Source organism: Mya arenaria, chromosome 6 (assembly GCF_026914265.1).
Source record: "Mya arenaria isolate MELC-2E11 chromosome 6, ASM2691426v1".
NCBI classification, from domain to species: domain Eukaryota; kingdom Metazoa; phylum Mollusca; class Bivalvia; order Myida; family Myidae; genus Mya; species Mya arenaria.
This window is the reverse complement of record NC_069127.1, coordinates 48,751,454-48,766,066: the sequence shown is the minus strand read 5'-3', so window position 1 is coordinate 48,766,066 and position 14,613 is coordinate 48,751,454. Positions and strand designations below refer to the sequence as shown.

Here is a 14,613-nt window from a genome sequence, read left to right as displayed (position 1 = left end):
TTGTTGTGTCCAGGTATGTTATTGATACTTCTGTTAAAACACTGGACTTTCAATAATGTTGTTCGCAACGATTTTTTGTGGATTATTACAGTATATTATTCATAAGTGTTCACAAACAACCTACTTAATAAGTCAACTAAATTTACTCCATTTTGCATATAATGCAAATTATGGCCCTTTATTTTATATGTCTTAGACATTCTCGTTACAGGTGTTGCAAGTAAGCACATTTAAGTCAATATCTTAGCACCTCCTCCATGTATTGCAATGAAGCTTTAGAAGGGTGTTTCCAACTATCATACCTGCTTAATTGATCACGTAAAATAACTCAAATTTGCATTAAAAGCAAATAATGGTCCCTAATTATTCGACTTAATCAGTCTGGTTAAGGTTTTCCATGTAAGCGAGTCAATACCGCAGCACACACTTAATGTATTGATTCGAAACATAATACAAGAGGTTGCAACCACCAAATCTACTTAAAAAGCCAATAAGAATACTATGTCTTGCATATGGAGCAAAATGGGCCTTTATTATTCGACTCAGAAACTCTGGTTAATACCGGTGAAATAGTCTAGCGCCTTTTCTCTGTAATAACTCTTGTTTAAAACATTATTGATTTGCAATGAACTAAATATTATAAGATTTTACAAAATTCTTCTCTGCACTTTTTCAGCAAAGGTTCGGGTAACCACACACAAACGTTAAATTAGAAAGCAACGTCGTCGGCAGATATATACGCCATGAACATCTTAGCATTGTCAATGAAAATCGTAATACTGTTTTCATTTATTTCATATCTTACTTTATGTGTTAAAATATGGATATTAACAGTTGTTACGACATACCTTTTTGCCTGAGAACATATGGATATTATGGTAATACATAAAATCAGATTTAATTATAAGAAGTACAATCACTGACAAAACTAGATGGAACAGAATAATACATACAACCATCGGCTTTTCTCATTGTTCCCATTTAAAAAAATATATTCTGGTAAACGTACCCATTGCACAAGAAACTGCCGAACAAACGGACATCTACATAAATACAGGAACAATACCAGGCTATGTTTACAATGCTCTACAAGTACAAGACAATCCAACGCGACAAGATCATAATTTTTTTATGTCGTATTCATATTAATAAAATAATTTTATCATAAATTTGCAATGTTATGTATAATCAAGAAAACAATGATGCATAGCATCAAGTCAGCACGATAAAAGTACAAGAAATAAATGCATGTAGATTACCAAAAAAGTTTTTCTTTTCTTCAATGAAAGCATGTTAAGTATACATATGCTCGATAGACATTATTGTTGATAATACTATTACTATTGAATTTGTCTTTGTGAACACACTTCACTGTTATGAGTAAATTGAACGAAAAGGACTATACGTTACGAAATTCGTGTAACATTCAACTATTCGGGGAAATATCTGTATTTAAAATCAATATTTTCATAAAACAACATTAAGGGCTGTTTTAATTTAAGACTTAAATACCAATTAAAGTTTACATTTGTTTCAAACACACTGTACTTCACATTTTATCGTGCAACGGTGAAATGTCAAAGCATTCTTCTGTAATAAATGATCTGGTTCTTATATGAAGGCTAGATTTGGACCATATGAACTATATTCGGTGCCCTCGTTGATGCTGACTTAAAATGAAGAAGTCATAGCAATAACACATGCACAATTGTTCTCGGGGGAAATCACAGACCACCGTGGCACAATTAAACTCATTGGAAGGGGCAAGTTCCAAGTTCTTAGTCCCAACAGTTTGTACATATTTAACTGAACTCTAATACTATTGGTGAAGCTAAAATACAGAAAACTAGTGGTACTATTTTAACATTGAAAGTATAGTTGTGCGGATTGACGTAGGGCTACGAGGCATATTATTGATATTGCTTCTTTTTACTTGCCCCTAATGGTGTAGATATTCATATGGCTATCAAAACACCAAAATTCAGGCTGAGATTATGAAACATTCGATCGCATTCCAAACTGTCATGCTGCCTTTGCTCTCTCGTTACTTATATAAGATATAAATCATATTTAAAACTATGTTTAAATATAGAATAAATAAAATTTTCAACAGGACGTTTTCACGTTTATCAAACTGAAGACAACAAACGAATTTGCAGACCAATTTATAAGTTTGTAATACACACTATTTGAATGTTCCCCTAGAAGAAATATCAATGCACTCTATTCTCAAAACTTTTACATGCCATTATTTCACGAACATTATTAAACGCGTGGTGTCCGCAACTTTTTGACTTGAGTATAGATATCTTATCTGAAGGATATAACCATATCGTATAACTCAACTTAGGTCGTTTCAATAAAACCTGTCGTCCACTGCCACTGGGCCCCCGAGGGGTTCCCGAAAGCGGAATTCGCAAAATCGGGATGTTTCAGCATGTCTCTGCGATGTTCTGGAACCCTTCCGTGTCAGTCCTTAACACTTCTGGAAACCTTCTCGGCACTCTAGGCCAAATAGAGATAGAAAAGACTTTGGCATCTAAATTTTAAAAGTTTTAAAATTTGGACGCCGAAGGTTTAATTCGGGACGGCTTCGGGATCTTCGGCAAACAATCGGGAACCATTCGCGACGTTCGGGAACCCATCGCCATTAACTCGGCATTTTCGGAAAGCCTTCTGCGAGGCTTCGTAATCTTTTAGCCATCCCGACCGTTCCTTGAAGGAAGCTGAGTCGATGCCGACAGCTCCCGGAAGACGACGAGTGGAAGAGTTGTGTTTCGCATATACACGCGGAAGCTATGCAAATCATGTAACGCTATGCCGATCATCATGCCGAATCGTTGCTGGAGACGCCGATTGTCAGCAGAAGAGATGCCGAGCAGGAGCCGTATTTCCCTAACTATAAAAGAGTGATAGCAGAAGCGCTGCCGTTACTTTTCCGATAGTTTTCGAATTGACAACATCGACATTTGTTGGTGTGAATTGAACACTTTAAAAAGATATAGTCATAGTGCGAGACAAGGGCAAGCTACCTAAAAAGATATTTGACGTGAAATATACTAGACAGCCAGCCCCTGAACACTCAAGTTCGGGTGAAGACATACACCCCTATCTGCCGGCCCAAGCTGAGAAGAAGAAACAACTATAAAAAAGTCTCGAAGGGATGCCCCCAGCACATCCCACTCTTCTTCGGCTATTAAAGGCAGCAATGACAAGAGCAAGTTGAATCACAACAGACTACGAAAGATAGTAAGTCTATCATTTTCTTGTTACTGTTATGATGCGTACGTGTCCCCAGATGTCATGTGCCTCAGCGTCATTGCAAGCTTCAGGCCAGCAAAAAGGGCATGGAGTATGTCGTCAAACATTGTTGGCGTAATCCTCAAATACCTTTTGAAGGAGGAGGCATCTTCATCTCGGAGTTCTTGCATCAATATACTGTACTGTCCATACTGAAGCCTCATGTCGTCTGTGAGCCAGGGGCGGACCCACCATCGATGACGTGTTCATCTTCTCTGTCTCAAATACAATGCCAAGGCAAGCATGGCATCCATTTCAGCTTGGATTTGAAAGTGCAATGTGAAGGCCTCTAACATGCATGGTGTCCCACTAGCAACTGATAACAAAATAGTACTTCGGCCCGCAACATTTCAGCATTCTATCGCCAACGATTCGGCAACTCTTCAGCACGTTCTGCAATGTTATCGGGAGCAATTTCCGGAACTGTTGGCATTCTTCCGCGTCGGATTCGGCTACTTCTGATAGGTTTCGGCGTTTATACCGCAACCTTTCGTATTCAACTCCGCGAATGCATGCGAATACATGCCGAACGGGCCCGATGGCAAAGCTTCGCCCATTTATTGATTATTGATACCGAAGGGTTCCTGAAACTAGCAAAATTGTATCAAGGCCTTCAATGGCAATACATAGATTTTCTTTCCTCACCTTCATGTTCATTTTCGATGTTTGTTAAACTTCGATTCACACGAATATTTATCAAGATAATGAGGCTAAATGGCACTAAGATGATTTAATTTAATGACTTAAATCGACGAAGAATTTTTTTGACATGACCCCTACTTCTTAACGTAACATATCAGGGACTATTTTCAAAATACCACGGTTGGTGATAGGAACTTTGGTGTGTGTGGTAATTAAGGTACTTGTTCCAGTAATAAGGACACCGTTAGGTCTCCGTGACATTCTTTGGACGACTTTAAATGAATATATGACCGATATGAAATACCGTGCTTGGTTTTTCTCCTAAAATCACATACTGTGAAAAATGTATTTCTGTTTCTATAAAATAATTTTGAAAATACAGTAAAGTGGTAATATCAGTTAAAAGTTATAAATGTACATATACTCAAACATGTTGTTTTTTATTAAACTTTTACAACTCACAAACCACATATCTATGTTATAAAAAGACAAAGTGCGCTAACAACAGTTACACATATACGGAAGTAGAAGCAAAACATTAACTTTAATTTGATGAATAATTTAATATTTTGGGTTGTAAAACATTTCTCTGGATCCTCTATTCATACGCCAAATGCATGTATTAACGGACCCTAATTTGTGTCAGCTAATACAAGTAACAGTTACTAAATCCACTGTAGGAGTCGATGAGTGTTGCTTAGCTTGGTTACAGTTTTAAGTAACTGCTCTCAAAACGTTTTATAGAAATAAACGACGTTAGATCTGCAGATTGTGATTTGAAACGTCGTTTTTTTTGTTTGTTTGTTGTTTTTTTTTTTTGGGGGGGGGGGCATCGCACTATAGTATTTATAATGACTTTCGTATGAAATGACATTACGTTTTTTTTTTGTTTTTTTTTAATAAACATGTAATACTTAGTGCACTAATTAACGGAGTTGCTGGAATTTTTTACGAGAGTTGTTGCTGTGGTAAGAGCCTTGAATCATATTGTCAGCGAAAGTGTGCAATACAAAACTCACGTTCAAGTGAATACAACTGAATTTTTACAGCACGCTTACGTGTTGCACGGCTAGGCTCCGCCTACTTGGTTACCGTTCGTATATCAGAAATAACTTACAAACGTAAGAAAAATACGCTCTCCAATACGAAACATGTTTTGTTTTCCTTCCGTACTAGATTTACGAAGTTTTTAACGGAGAGAAAAGATGCCATGCTATACATAACACAAGGATAACGCACAACATTATTTCAGAAAACCGCACAGTACGTACTTACATTAAGTAGCGCCATGCTACGCTGTTATGTGGTAATAGGATTTGAGATGGAGATAAAGATTTATTAAATAAGTGTTTTAAAATATCGGGGCTTGGTATATGTAATTTGAGCTTAAGTTTCTATCTTATATACGACACACATCATTCCATCTATAAAGTTTATGAAATTAAAGATATTTCTTGCTGAAAGTATTTCTGAACCATAATTTGAGCCGACTGAGTGATCGTCGTTGAAAGTTCCGGTGAGCGCAACGATGTTGGAGCTGTGTTGCAACATATTTCGATAGGCTGTTATTATTTCGCATCACCCATATGTCAAAGACAAAATGAGAACAATACAACTCCAAGCTTTTGCAGTTTCTTTTTATTTCATTTTTTTATCACCGAATGCACATTATTCAGACGTAATGCACTATTTCCTTCTCCCAAAGACGCAGGAGACACCAGTGCAGCCAGTTGGAATGGTGCTGCCTTCCACGTAGTAGCATCCCACTTCTTCGTTATTGGAGTCGTCAATTATTCGCGCTTCCGCTTTGTAGTCGCCCTGAAATTGATATGTAGAGTAAAATTTAAATTGGTATATGTTCATATCAAATTAGTAATTATACACAAACCATTGTTATAAACTGAACTGATAAAAACAAAAAAGAAGGACTTGTAAGATAAAGATTAGTGGACATCTAACACTGACCAAAACACTTCAACGTGGCCATATCATGGAAAATGAGTTGACGACAAAGTCACTACTTACTTAATTTTATATAGTCCGTATACGGCCAATTCGCTCTACAAGGTATCATAATAATATTTTCCTTTTATACACTTTTGAACGGTAAATGATTGAAAAACAGAAATACAAATATATCTATGAGTACGTGCATTACCTGTGCTAGCCATTTCAACAATGCGGATAAGGGATGGATTTCAAATGCAGTAGGGTTGAGGTGATAATCTCCAGGGACGAACGGGCATGCGCAGTTGAAATCAGGAGAGGATGTTGCGACCTGAACCGGACAGTGGTGAGCGGATTGATAATGCGATCCGGACAGGAGGTCACATAGTTTATACGAGCTGCAAATTACAAAAGTCGAAAGGTGATGTCTTTATATACGTGTAATGTTGGATCAGCTTCAAACGGCTACCGTGATTAATTTTACAACTAAAGTCAGAGGTAAAGCCCACGTACCTACAACCTTGACTATGTTCAAAACACACTAAACAAAACCTAACATACACCCAACTAGGGACACAGCAACATAACAGATAAACGAACACAAATTACATTAACAACTAATAAAGTCAAGCGACTAAGACATGGTTTGAATATTAACTTATAATCAAGGTATAACTTAAAACAACATTAACTTCGATATCATCGAAATAACAGTTTTCAAACAACTTTGGGTGTCAGCTCTGACTCAACTTGTCCGGTAAATGTTCGACTCAAATGCGTACTCTTCTGTTGGTAGTTATACAGTTATTAACAAAGCATGACATCGATACATATTCAAGGCTAAACAATTATTAACTTTTATTCCTAAATCCATTTATTGATGTTGGTCATCGTCTTACCATGATCCTACGTCGCTTACACAGGGTACTTCTACATATCCAAATAACAGATGTCGCTGTACTCTGAGGTTAACGGTATAATTTCCCGTGATTTCACGGAGAATGTGGACATCCAGGCTCACCGTCTCGTTGCCAGGAATCGGGATGGGATCATTGCTGAGCGATATGTGGTCCGCATAACCAAGCTTGTTTGCAGTCGGAGCACCTTAAGATAGATTAACTGGTTTAAAGCAAATATCAGATTTTCGATTACGCTTGGTTAAAAACGACTTTGTTTATCAAAATACTACAATGAACAATTCTTGAAGGGAGATACTCCGAAAACACATGTATACGTTGGAGAATATAAAAAGGAAGAACAAGAGAGCAGTTGCTGTATTGAGAATTTTTACTGACAGAGATGGTAAATGCAACATTTTAAACAGCCCAAACAACCTGCACAAACTATATCCATATTCTAACTTGATAGATCTTGGAATTTAAGATCGACAGAGGAGAGAAAACGTAGGAAATTAAAGATAAATATTAGTATGCCAATTTAATAACTGACTTTGAAAGAAATTAAATAATGCTGTGAAGTTCAACCATGTATCATAGTACATAATCTAACCATTGTACTATCTATGAAAGACAGTACATGTATGTTTATATATTTATTTAATGCAATACATGCCGAAACTTACTCAAATTGTGTCTTTCAGACAAACATTTGACACAAAGATAATGTTTAAATGTTAAAACTCGTGTCCACATGAGCATCATAAAGTCAGCACAAAGACATTATCCACTAAATTTGTATACTTTTAAGTATTATTTACGCTATAACTCTGCATACGTAAAATAGAAATATACGGCTAAATTCGCGCTGGGTTATTTTCAAATCTGAGGCGAAAATTGCGTGACAATGAGGAAGTATTTGCTCATAAACGAAACATTTTCATGAACACAGTTTTCTTTGTTATTGTTAGTTAAAAAATCGCTAACTGTTAAAATATATATTCAATTAATGAATTTAATTACAATCAATATATATATAAATATGCACTTAAAAGAAAAGAAAATGAAATAATACGTCTCGAAGGGCGTCTTCAATTTATTTAATACGTGGTACGAGTTGGTCTGAAAAACCTTGACGTACGTTCGTTCGCGTTCTCAGTGATTATGATATCATCGCTATCGGCCAACGATAATAACATGACAATATCAATACTTAATAGCTCTGTCAAATAAGGTGATCAAATCATTTATTACCAATAATACCAAAAACAAATATCCCCGAGGACGAAGAACATGTACGATCCCTTTCGAGACCTCTTGAAACAAAAATAATTTTGCACTAGCATGAAATTCTTTCAAGAGGTCCACATTAAAAACAGCTAATTATGAGATGCTTAAAACTAAAAATGGAAACGTACTGCAGTCGCTGAATTTGAATGGCAATGTTGCCTTCGTCACAGAAATTAGAGCAAGAACTCCTACAAAAGACAACATTATCATCCGATGTCCAAATGCAAAAGCTGGCAGAAAATGTCCTATCACTTAGTTAAGTCTTATCATGTTAGTATGATATAATGCGACCCAATGAACAGCCTGATAAAACCTGAACGTTTTAGTGGCGTCAGTGCACGACTTGTGATATAGAATTGTGTGATGTGGTCATATAGTGACGAACATCGTGTAATAAGCAGACTGTCATAAGAAATGGGTTAAGCATACATTGACGAAGATTAATAATGAAACACAGTTGCAACACACGAAAGTAAAAGAGAACTATGTTCCGGTGTAAAAGCAACACAAAAAATCGCAATGAATGATTACTTACACCAATTAATCATAGTTGCAACACACGAAAGTAACAGAGAAATATGTTCGGAGATAAAAGCAACACAAAAAAATCGCAATGAAAGATTACTTGCACCAAAAATGAAACTGATCTGTTTCGATTAAAGAAATGATTAAAAATCAAAAACTGAAAATGACTTAAGTCAAGATCGGCTAAGCATATTATAATAAAGCCTAGCAGCCGCTTCCTTCAATATAATTCAAACAAGAACTTTCAAAATTCAGTATGAACCTTAACAAGCCTAAATGAAGGATGACCTGTGAAACACTTAAAACACGTTTCTGAAACTGAAAACAACGCAACTCTAAAAACCTCCTCATGGCATAAAATGAGATCTAATAAAATTGAAAAATAGATTAAACGGTGTTTTAGCATTAATCGCTAATTTTTAACGTTTTAAATAGGTCTTTATAGCCTACCTACATCAGAGTCAATATGTATAGAATGACTATACACCTCGTAGAATATCGACCTTTAAAGTGAGGCAATTGACAAATGAAATATATCGTTCTCAGATGACTTCCATTTTCATGTTGTTATTCAAATTCAAATCTGTAAGAAAAAATAGTGATGTATGTTGAACAGGAAACAATCCCTGTATCAAGCCTGGTATACTTTTGTTCAATAGCACAACGAGCAAAGGTTGTGCGACAAACATACCAAAGAGTAACAATATTATAACAAGATTCTTACAACCGCACTCACCATGTATGGCCTGAGTTTCAGACTCAACTCTAAAAAGTTCAAATATCATAATTTCATTGTAGAATTGCAAATTTAAAAGCCATGATGGTGAAAAGTACCGTTTATTCGATTCACGATTATGTGCAGGTCTGTTTTAGAAAGGAATCATATAAAAAATAGAAAAAATAATCTGAGTCCGAGTCGTAGGATGTGACTATGGGTCCAGACTGTTGTATACGCAGCTGACCTTTCAAAGATATGAGGACACGTTGGTAAGTAGAACAGTCTTATCATTAGTCAAATTCGGATTTCTATTGTCATGACATTGACCCACTTATATGGAGGTTTTTATCTGACCATACTTTCTAAACATATGTTCGTCACCTATATTTCGTTCACCGCTTTTTGTCTGTAGAGGGAGATCGTTTATGAAAAATCTTTCAAGACCGACGGTAAATGTATGATTCTATGTTCTTTGTGATAATCATGTCTAAGAATACAAATATGCCTAATAACAGCAATGAATTAAACACATGAAGAACGACATACAGCAGTTAAATATTGTCAACACCACAACCCAAAACTACAATATACAAACTTCAGGTAAGTTTCTATTCGCACAGGCTGTATTCATACATGTTGTAAATATACATGTCAAGTACCTTAAATGAAAAAAAAACATCGAAAGCTAATCATGTTTCGAACAATGGTGTAAACGTTGAAGACAAAAACCATGTTTTACAGCTATAAAAGATGCCCATTTTTCTTGTCGAACAATGACAAAGGCATGGAAAATGAGGTTATACCTGGTGTAAGGACGGCACCTATTACGTTTTTTGCTAGATATTTGATATTAAAGTACTTGGTGTCATCAGCGATATGCTTCTAACATAATTTGAAAGCAGAATGCTTGTGACGCCAGTGAAATATGCCATCGCTATCTTCTTAATTAACAGAGGAGCATAAACTGAAGATTATTCATGCAGAGTGATATTATAAACGGTTTATGAATGATGGCCAACATTGAACATTTGATCGACGCTTCCACTGACACAAGGCTGTGACAATACTGATATGGTAAACATTTCGTCGGCAACAAACGCACCGCGTGCAAACTGGTTTTGGATTTAATCCACCTCCATAACATCGTTGCCAAATTTGATGGTCTTAGATGGACTGATACTAAAATTGATAATTGCATGACCACAACTCAAAAATGGAAAATATGATTTGTATTTTCACCAGTGTAAACGAAAGCGCTTAAATCGTTGAAAGCCTTTCGGCCTGCTACCTTTTGTGAGTAAAGTCATCTACAATGTAAAACAAATCGACTTAAACATCTAAATATAGAATATGCACGCTAATGAATTCCTTCGCAATTACTTTAAGATTTTATGCTGATCTAAATGAAATCAAAACCATGGAGTAATAATCATTTGGAAAAAAAAAACTCATGTGGGAAACCAAATAATTACAAAAGTGTGGAGTAATACTCAATTTCATATGGTACCTTATCTGCATTTTGGTTTCATAAAAATGCACTGCCGCGGATCAAGAATTTAGGCATTTTTTAGAAAAATTTACTCTTCACTTCAAACATGACTGAGTCGTATTTAATTTCATGCCACGGTATGACCGCTTAACCAAATGCATCCAGCAAAATGCATTGCACATGCTAATTCAGTTTATGAATGAGGTTTCTTTCTTCAATGACAGGATCCTCTCGCAAAATTCCTCTGGATCGAATCGCCCACATACTATTGATTCCCTGCATGTTTTCATGTATCTTAATATTGTCACATATGCTTATTCTGTTTAAGTACATACTGACAATCTTGAAAATGTCATGTAAGAGCCGTTTAAAAATGTACTAATGAATAAAATTCAATTCCGGGTTACTTATCCTGTTCGAGTCCGATGACCAAGATTATATTTTTAAATCGATAGTATCTAGTTCCCCGGCCGCGGCCAAAATGTAAACGCAAATAAATGCATGTATTCATTTTGGTTTAATACGCGTTCATTTTGAAAATATTTGCGTATTCTGCTTGTTATTTTGCTTTTTGTAACTTGAAATTACAATTAGTGCATTATTAGCACTATACGAACCACATTCCATTTTTATGAATACCCATTTAAACGCTACTTTACGTAAGCTACTTTATATGCAGAACGCAGCTCCGAAGTGTTTAGAGCAGATTGGTATCTAGGAAATTTAGATGTTAGTGCAAATGTTAACTTAGTTGACCACTGAAGTTCTAAAAGCGCTGGGGTGGATACGCCCATGCGCGCATTAATTCGTCAAATGTTAAAAATGTTATGTCGATATGCCAATGGAAGATTCCGATTAACGGTTATTAAAGTATGCAGGTATAGCGGCCTTCAGCCTTAACACATAACTCCAGAGTGTAACTTGATAGTTTTGCTGGCTATTGACCTGGTTTGAAATATTATTTTCACATACGCTGTTATAATAATATATCAATATCAATATTATTGAGATTAATTTGGACAAGTTGAGTTAGCGGACATGGATTTGCTAAGGCGAGTACGTGGACGTTGGACAATATTGTCCGTTTATGTCTGCCATACTATGTAGGCGACTAAGCCTGAACTATGACACGAAACAGTTTTTTCGCTTATTCTTATCAGACAGGTCACATAATATATATGTATATGAGGTGACATTAGCGAACTATAAAGATTAAACTTGACAGTGTGTGTACTTCTTGTAAATGAACCTCTGTCTGTTCAGTATCTACTTGAATCTGAGCCAGCATGGAACTCGTCGTGTACTTCTCTGCGTTGCTGTCCGTAGCTGCAGCTATTCTACATTTCCAGCTCGAGGACTGCAGTAAATGCTCTTTCTGGATTATCAATATCAATTTAATTTAGATGTGTATAATTATATCGACTGATTAAAAGTTTATGGCACGCATTCAAATAACTTCCATATAAATACATTCTCAAAAATATATCGTATGTTGAGTGTTTCACTTAAAAAAAGTTAATTGAATTAACGTGCTTAAAAATGTGTTGACCATAACGCTTGTAACGTGATGCGATCAGGAAAGTTATCCAGTGGACGTTATTACGACGTCGTACAACTATTAAGTTATTGGGTTAGAATTTCAACACCATCTTAAATGTACTTGCTAACATCGATATGAATGCGTAACTATTGCATTAAAGACAGCAGAATGGCCTTATTATCTGTTTGAAGCAATTTCTCCGAACAGTATTAGACACCAATATGGTTTCATAATGCTAAATGTTGAGAAAACACAACAATACTACAGTCATACATTTTCTTATCGAAATTGTCACAGTACAGTCTATTTCCTTTAATTTCTGATGTTGAGGTTCGCCGCATGTTTTGCACAGAAAAACGACGTGACGCATAAGAACAACTAGCGGAGGCAAACATTGGCAAATCAAACTTGAACATCTAATACACGTGCTAAAGCTAACTTAAAAAAGTAGCATAGAAATAGTATTCACTATACCCATTCTTCAAAGGTTGGGTACACCATCGTCATTAACCAGCATTTACCTTAAGTTTGTTGTTGTATTTGGCAATGTCTGGGTAAGAAATACGTGTATCTTGTAAGAAGATAAACAAGTGAAAGTTGCTATATACACCATAAATTATATTGCTCACAGTAACAGCGAACAGAAAGCTACAAATACACATTTCCATATCATATAAAAGACCAAAAACATCTATTCACTTCTTTCAGACAACAGTCCGAACAAGATCGTGCACCTTGCTAATGCGCACCTGAGCAAAGACCCCGTGCACATCCCGGGACCGGAAACAGGGGACGTCGATCTTCAGATCCTACATCCAATTAACGGAAGTTACGCTCTAAACGTTCATGTTCAGCGCAAAGTGCTCTTCGCATTTATTGAAGTTCCCTGCATATCAAACATCGGAAGCTGGTATGTATAATAAGTGTGTGTTATCTTTCTTTTAAACGTCAATACCGATTCTCCGTACGAAAAAGTTATCTTGCAGGAAAACAATGCTCACTTTAACTACATATTAATCCATTGTGTTATCAAGTATAAAAATTTAATTCAATGTGGAAAGACACGTATAAATACATACAGGCGGAACATGTTTTTCGCTGAATGGGTCTTTCCCAAATGGAAATTAAGCTTAACTCAAACTAGTTTTCCGCACGGTTTGTGTTTTCAAAAGTATGTAAAGAAAGCTTTGAACACTCTAAAGTTAAGACCTTTCTTCCCAAATGAGCAACACAATGAACCATGCATGAACCATGCGTTTCAGTACTTACGACCTTTGCGACCTTTTGAGCGGAAAATATTTCGACAATCCGCAGCACTGTCCCGTGGAGATCGTGTCCTCCACTCCCAACTTCCCCTGCACATGCCCCTTTGCAGCTGGCAACTACCACCTCAACCCAACAACCTTCCAGATCCCCGAGATCAGCGGGGTCCTCCAGTGGCTCGCAGAGGTAATCTAAGCGGGGCAAATTTATTAACGCACATGTCGCACGACCGCTTTTTACTCAATATTTATGAAAAGTTTATATACTCCTTTTCGAAACTAAGAGCTTTATTGATTAGTTCGGGCAATTAAATGATCATTAAAGCTTCTCAATAAGCTTTACTTTTTTGAAAGTAGGACATCCAATTTGATATGTGACACTGACTCAACATTAACCTGAAGTGCCTGATTCTTAAGATAGGTTGCTGTACGCACGTTCATCAGATGACCTCAACATCTTTTTTATAATTTCTTTACATAGTTCACAAAAGCGACGAAGAGTAAGTTTATGTGAGAAATCGTTGCGGTTAACGACGGCATCATTTACAAAACAAGTTTAAACCAATAAAAGTTTAAATCGATTATAGAATACATGCTGATATAAAACTAATAATAATATATAGTTTGTATTTAAATATCTCTTTCGAATATGGGACACGACCCGTAAAAAGACACCAAGAGGAAGAAAAAAAACTTAGAAGAAAATTATGCAACTGGACAGAACGATATCGGTTGATACTAAAACAACTTTTGAAGCACAACCAAGGAAGGAAATACAGAATATTTAGATTACAGATTATTTATATCTCATATTTCTGATATCTTCAGTATGTCAGAGACAGTCTCTATATACTTACATTTCATTCTTTATTCAGGGTGACTACAAAGTGCATGTAACGGTCACCAATCGCCTCTCTGGGGAAGAAGTGGCTTGCTACAACTTCCAGATCTCCACAGAGGCTGACTGTTCTGGCTTAGGCTGCCTGTTCGGAAGAAAAAGATAA

The 14,613-nt window shown here is 36.1% G+C and overlaps 2 protein-coding genes across 2 annotated transcripts; one reads left to right on the top strand and one right to left on the bottom strand.

Annotated features, from left to right (window-relative positions):
* Window positions 1-5,575: 5,575 nt before the first annotated feature.
* Window positions 5,576-8,319, bottom strand: LOC128236574 (ganglioside GM2 activator-like). The gene is made up of 4 exons (XM_052951513.1): window positions 8,204-8,319; window positions 6,789-6,993; window positions 6,101-6,287; window positions 5,576-5,760 (listed from the first exon to the last, which is right to left on the bottom strand). The coding sequence occupies exons 1-4, from the start codon at window positions 8,283-8,285 to the stop codon at window positions 5,629-5,631; spliced, it is 606 nt and encodes a 201-aa protein (XP_052807473.1). The 5' UTR covers window positions 8,286-8,319; the 3' UTR covers window positions 5,576-5,628.
* A 3,774-nt stretch (window positions 8,320-12,093) lies between these two features.
* On the top strand, window positions 12,094-14,613 carry LOC128237165 (ganglioside GM2 activator-like). The gene is made up of 4 exons (XM_052952455.1): window positions 12,094-12,169; window positions 13,056-13,257; window positions 13,610-13,796; window positions 14,485-14,613. Exons 1-4 carry the CDS (start codon window positions 12,094-12,096, stop codon window positions 14,611-14,613), a joined length of 594 nt encoding a protein of 197 aa, XP_052808415.1.

Bases quoted from the DNA above. Each gene is read 5' to 3' on its own strand.
- LOC128236574 (XM_052951513.1), bottom strand. From the start codon at position 8,285: ATGATAATGTTGTCTTTTGTAGGAGTTCTTGCTCTAATTTCTGTGACG. The intron at 6,994-8,203 runs GTACGTTTCCAT...ATCTATCTTAAG, and splicing joins ATTCAAATTCAGCGACTGCA to GTGCTCCGACTGCAAACAAG. The intron at 5,761-6,100 runs GTAATGCACGTA...TATCAATTTCAG, and splicing joins TGTTGAAATGGCTAGCACAG to GGCGACTACAAAGCGGAAGC.
- LOC128237165 (XM_052952455.1), top strand. From the start codon at position 12,094: ATGGAACTCGTCGTGTACTTCTCTGCGTTGCTGTCCGTAGCTGCAGCT. The intron at 13,258-13,609 runs GTATGTATAATA...CATGCGTTTCAG, and splicing joins ATATCAAACATCGGAAGCTG to TACTTACGACCTTTGCGACC. The intron at 13,797-14,484 runs GTAATCTAAGCG...TTCTTTATTCAG, and splicing joins TCCTCCAGTGGCTCGCAGAG to GGTGACTACAAAGTGCATGT.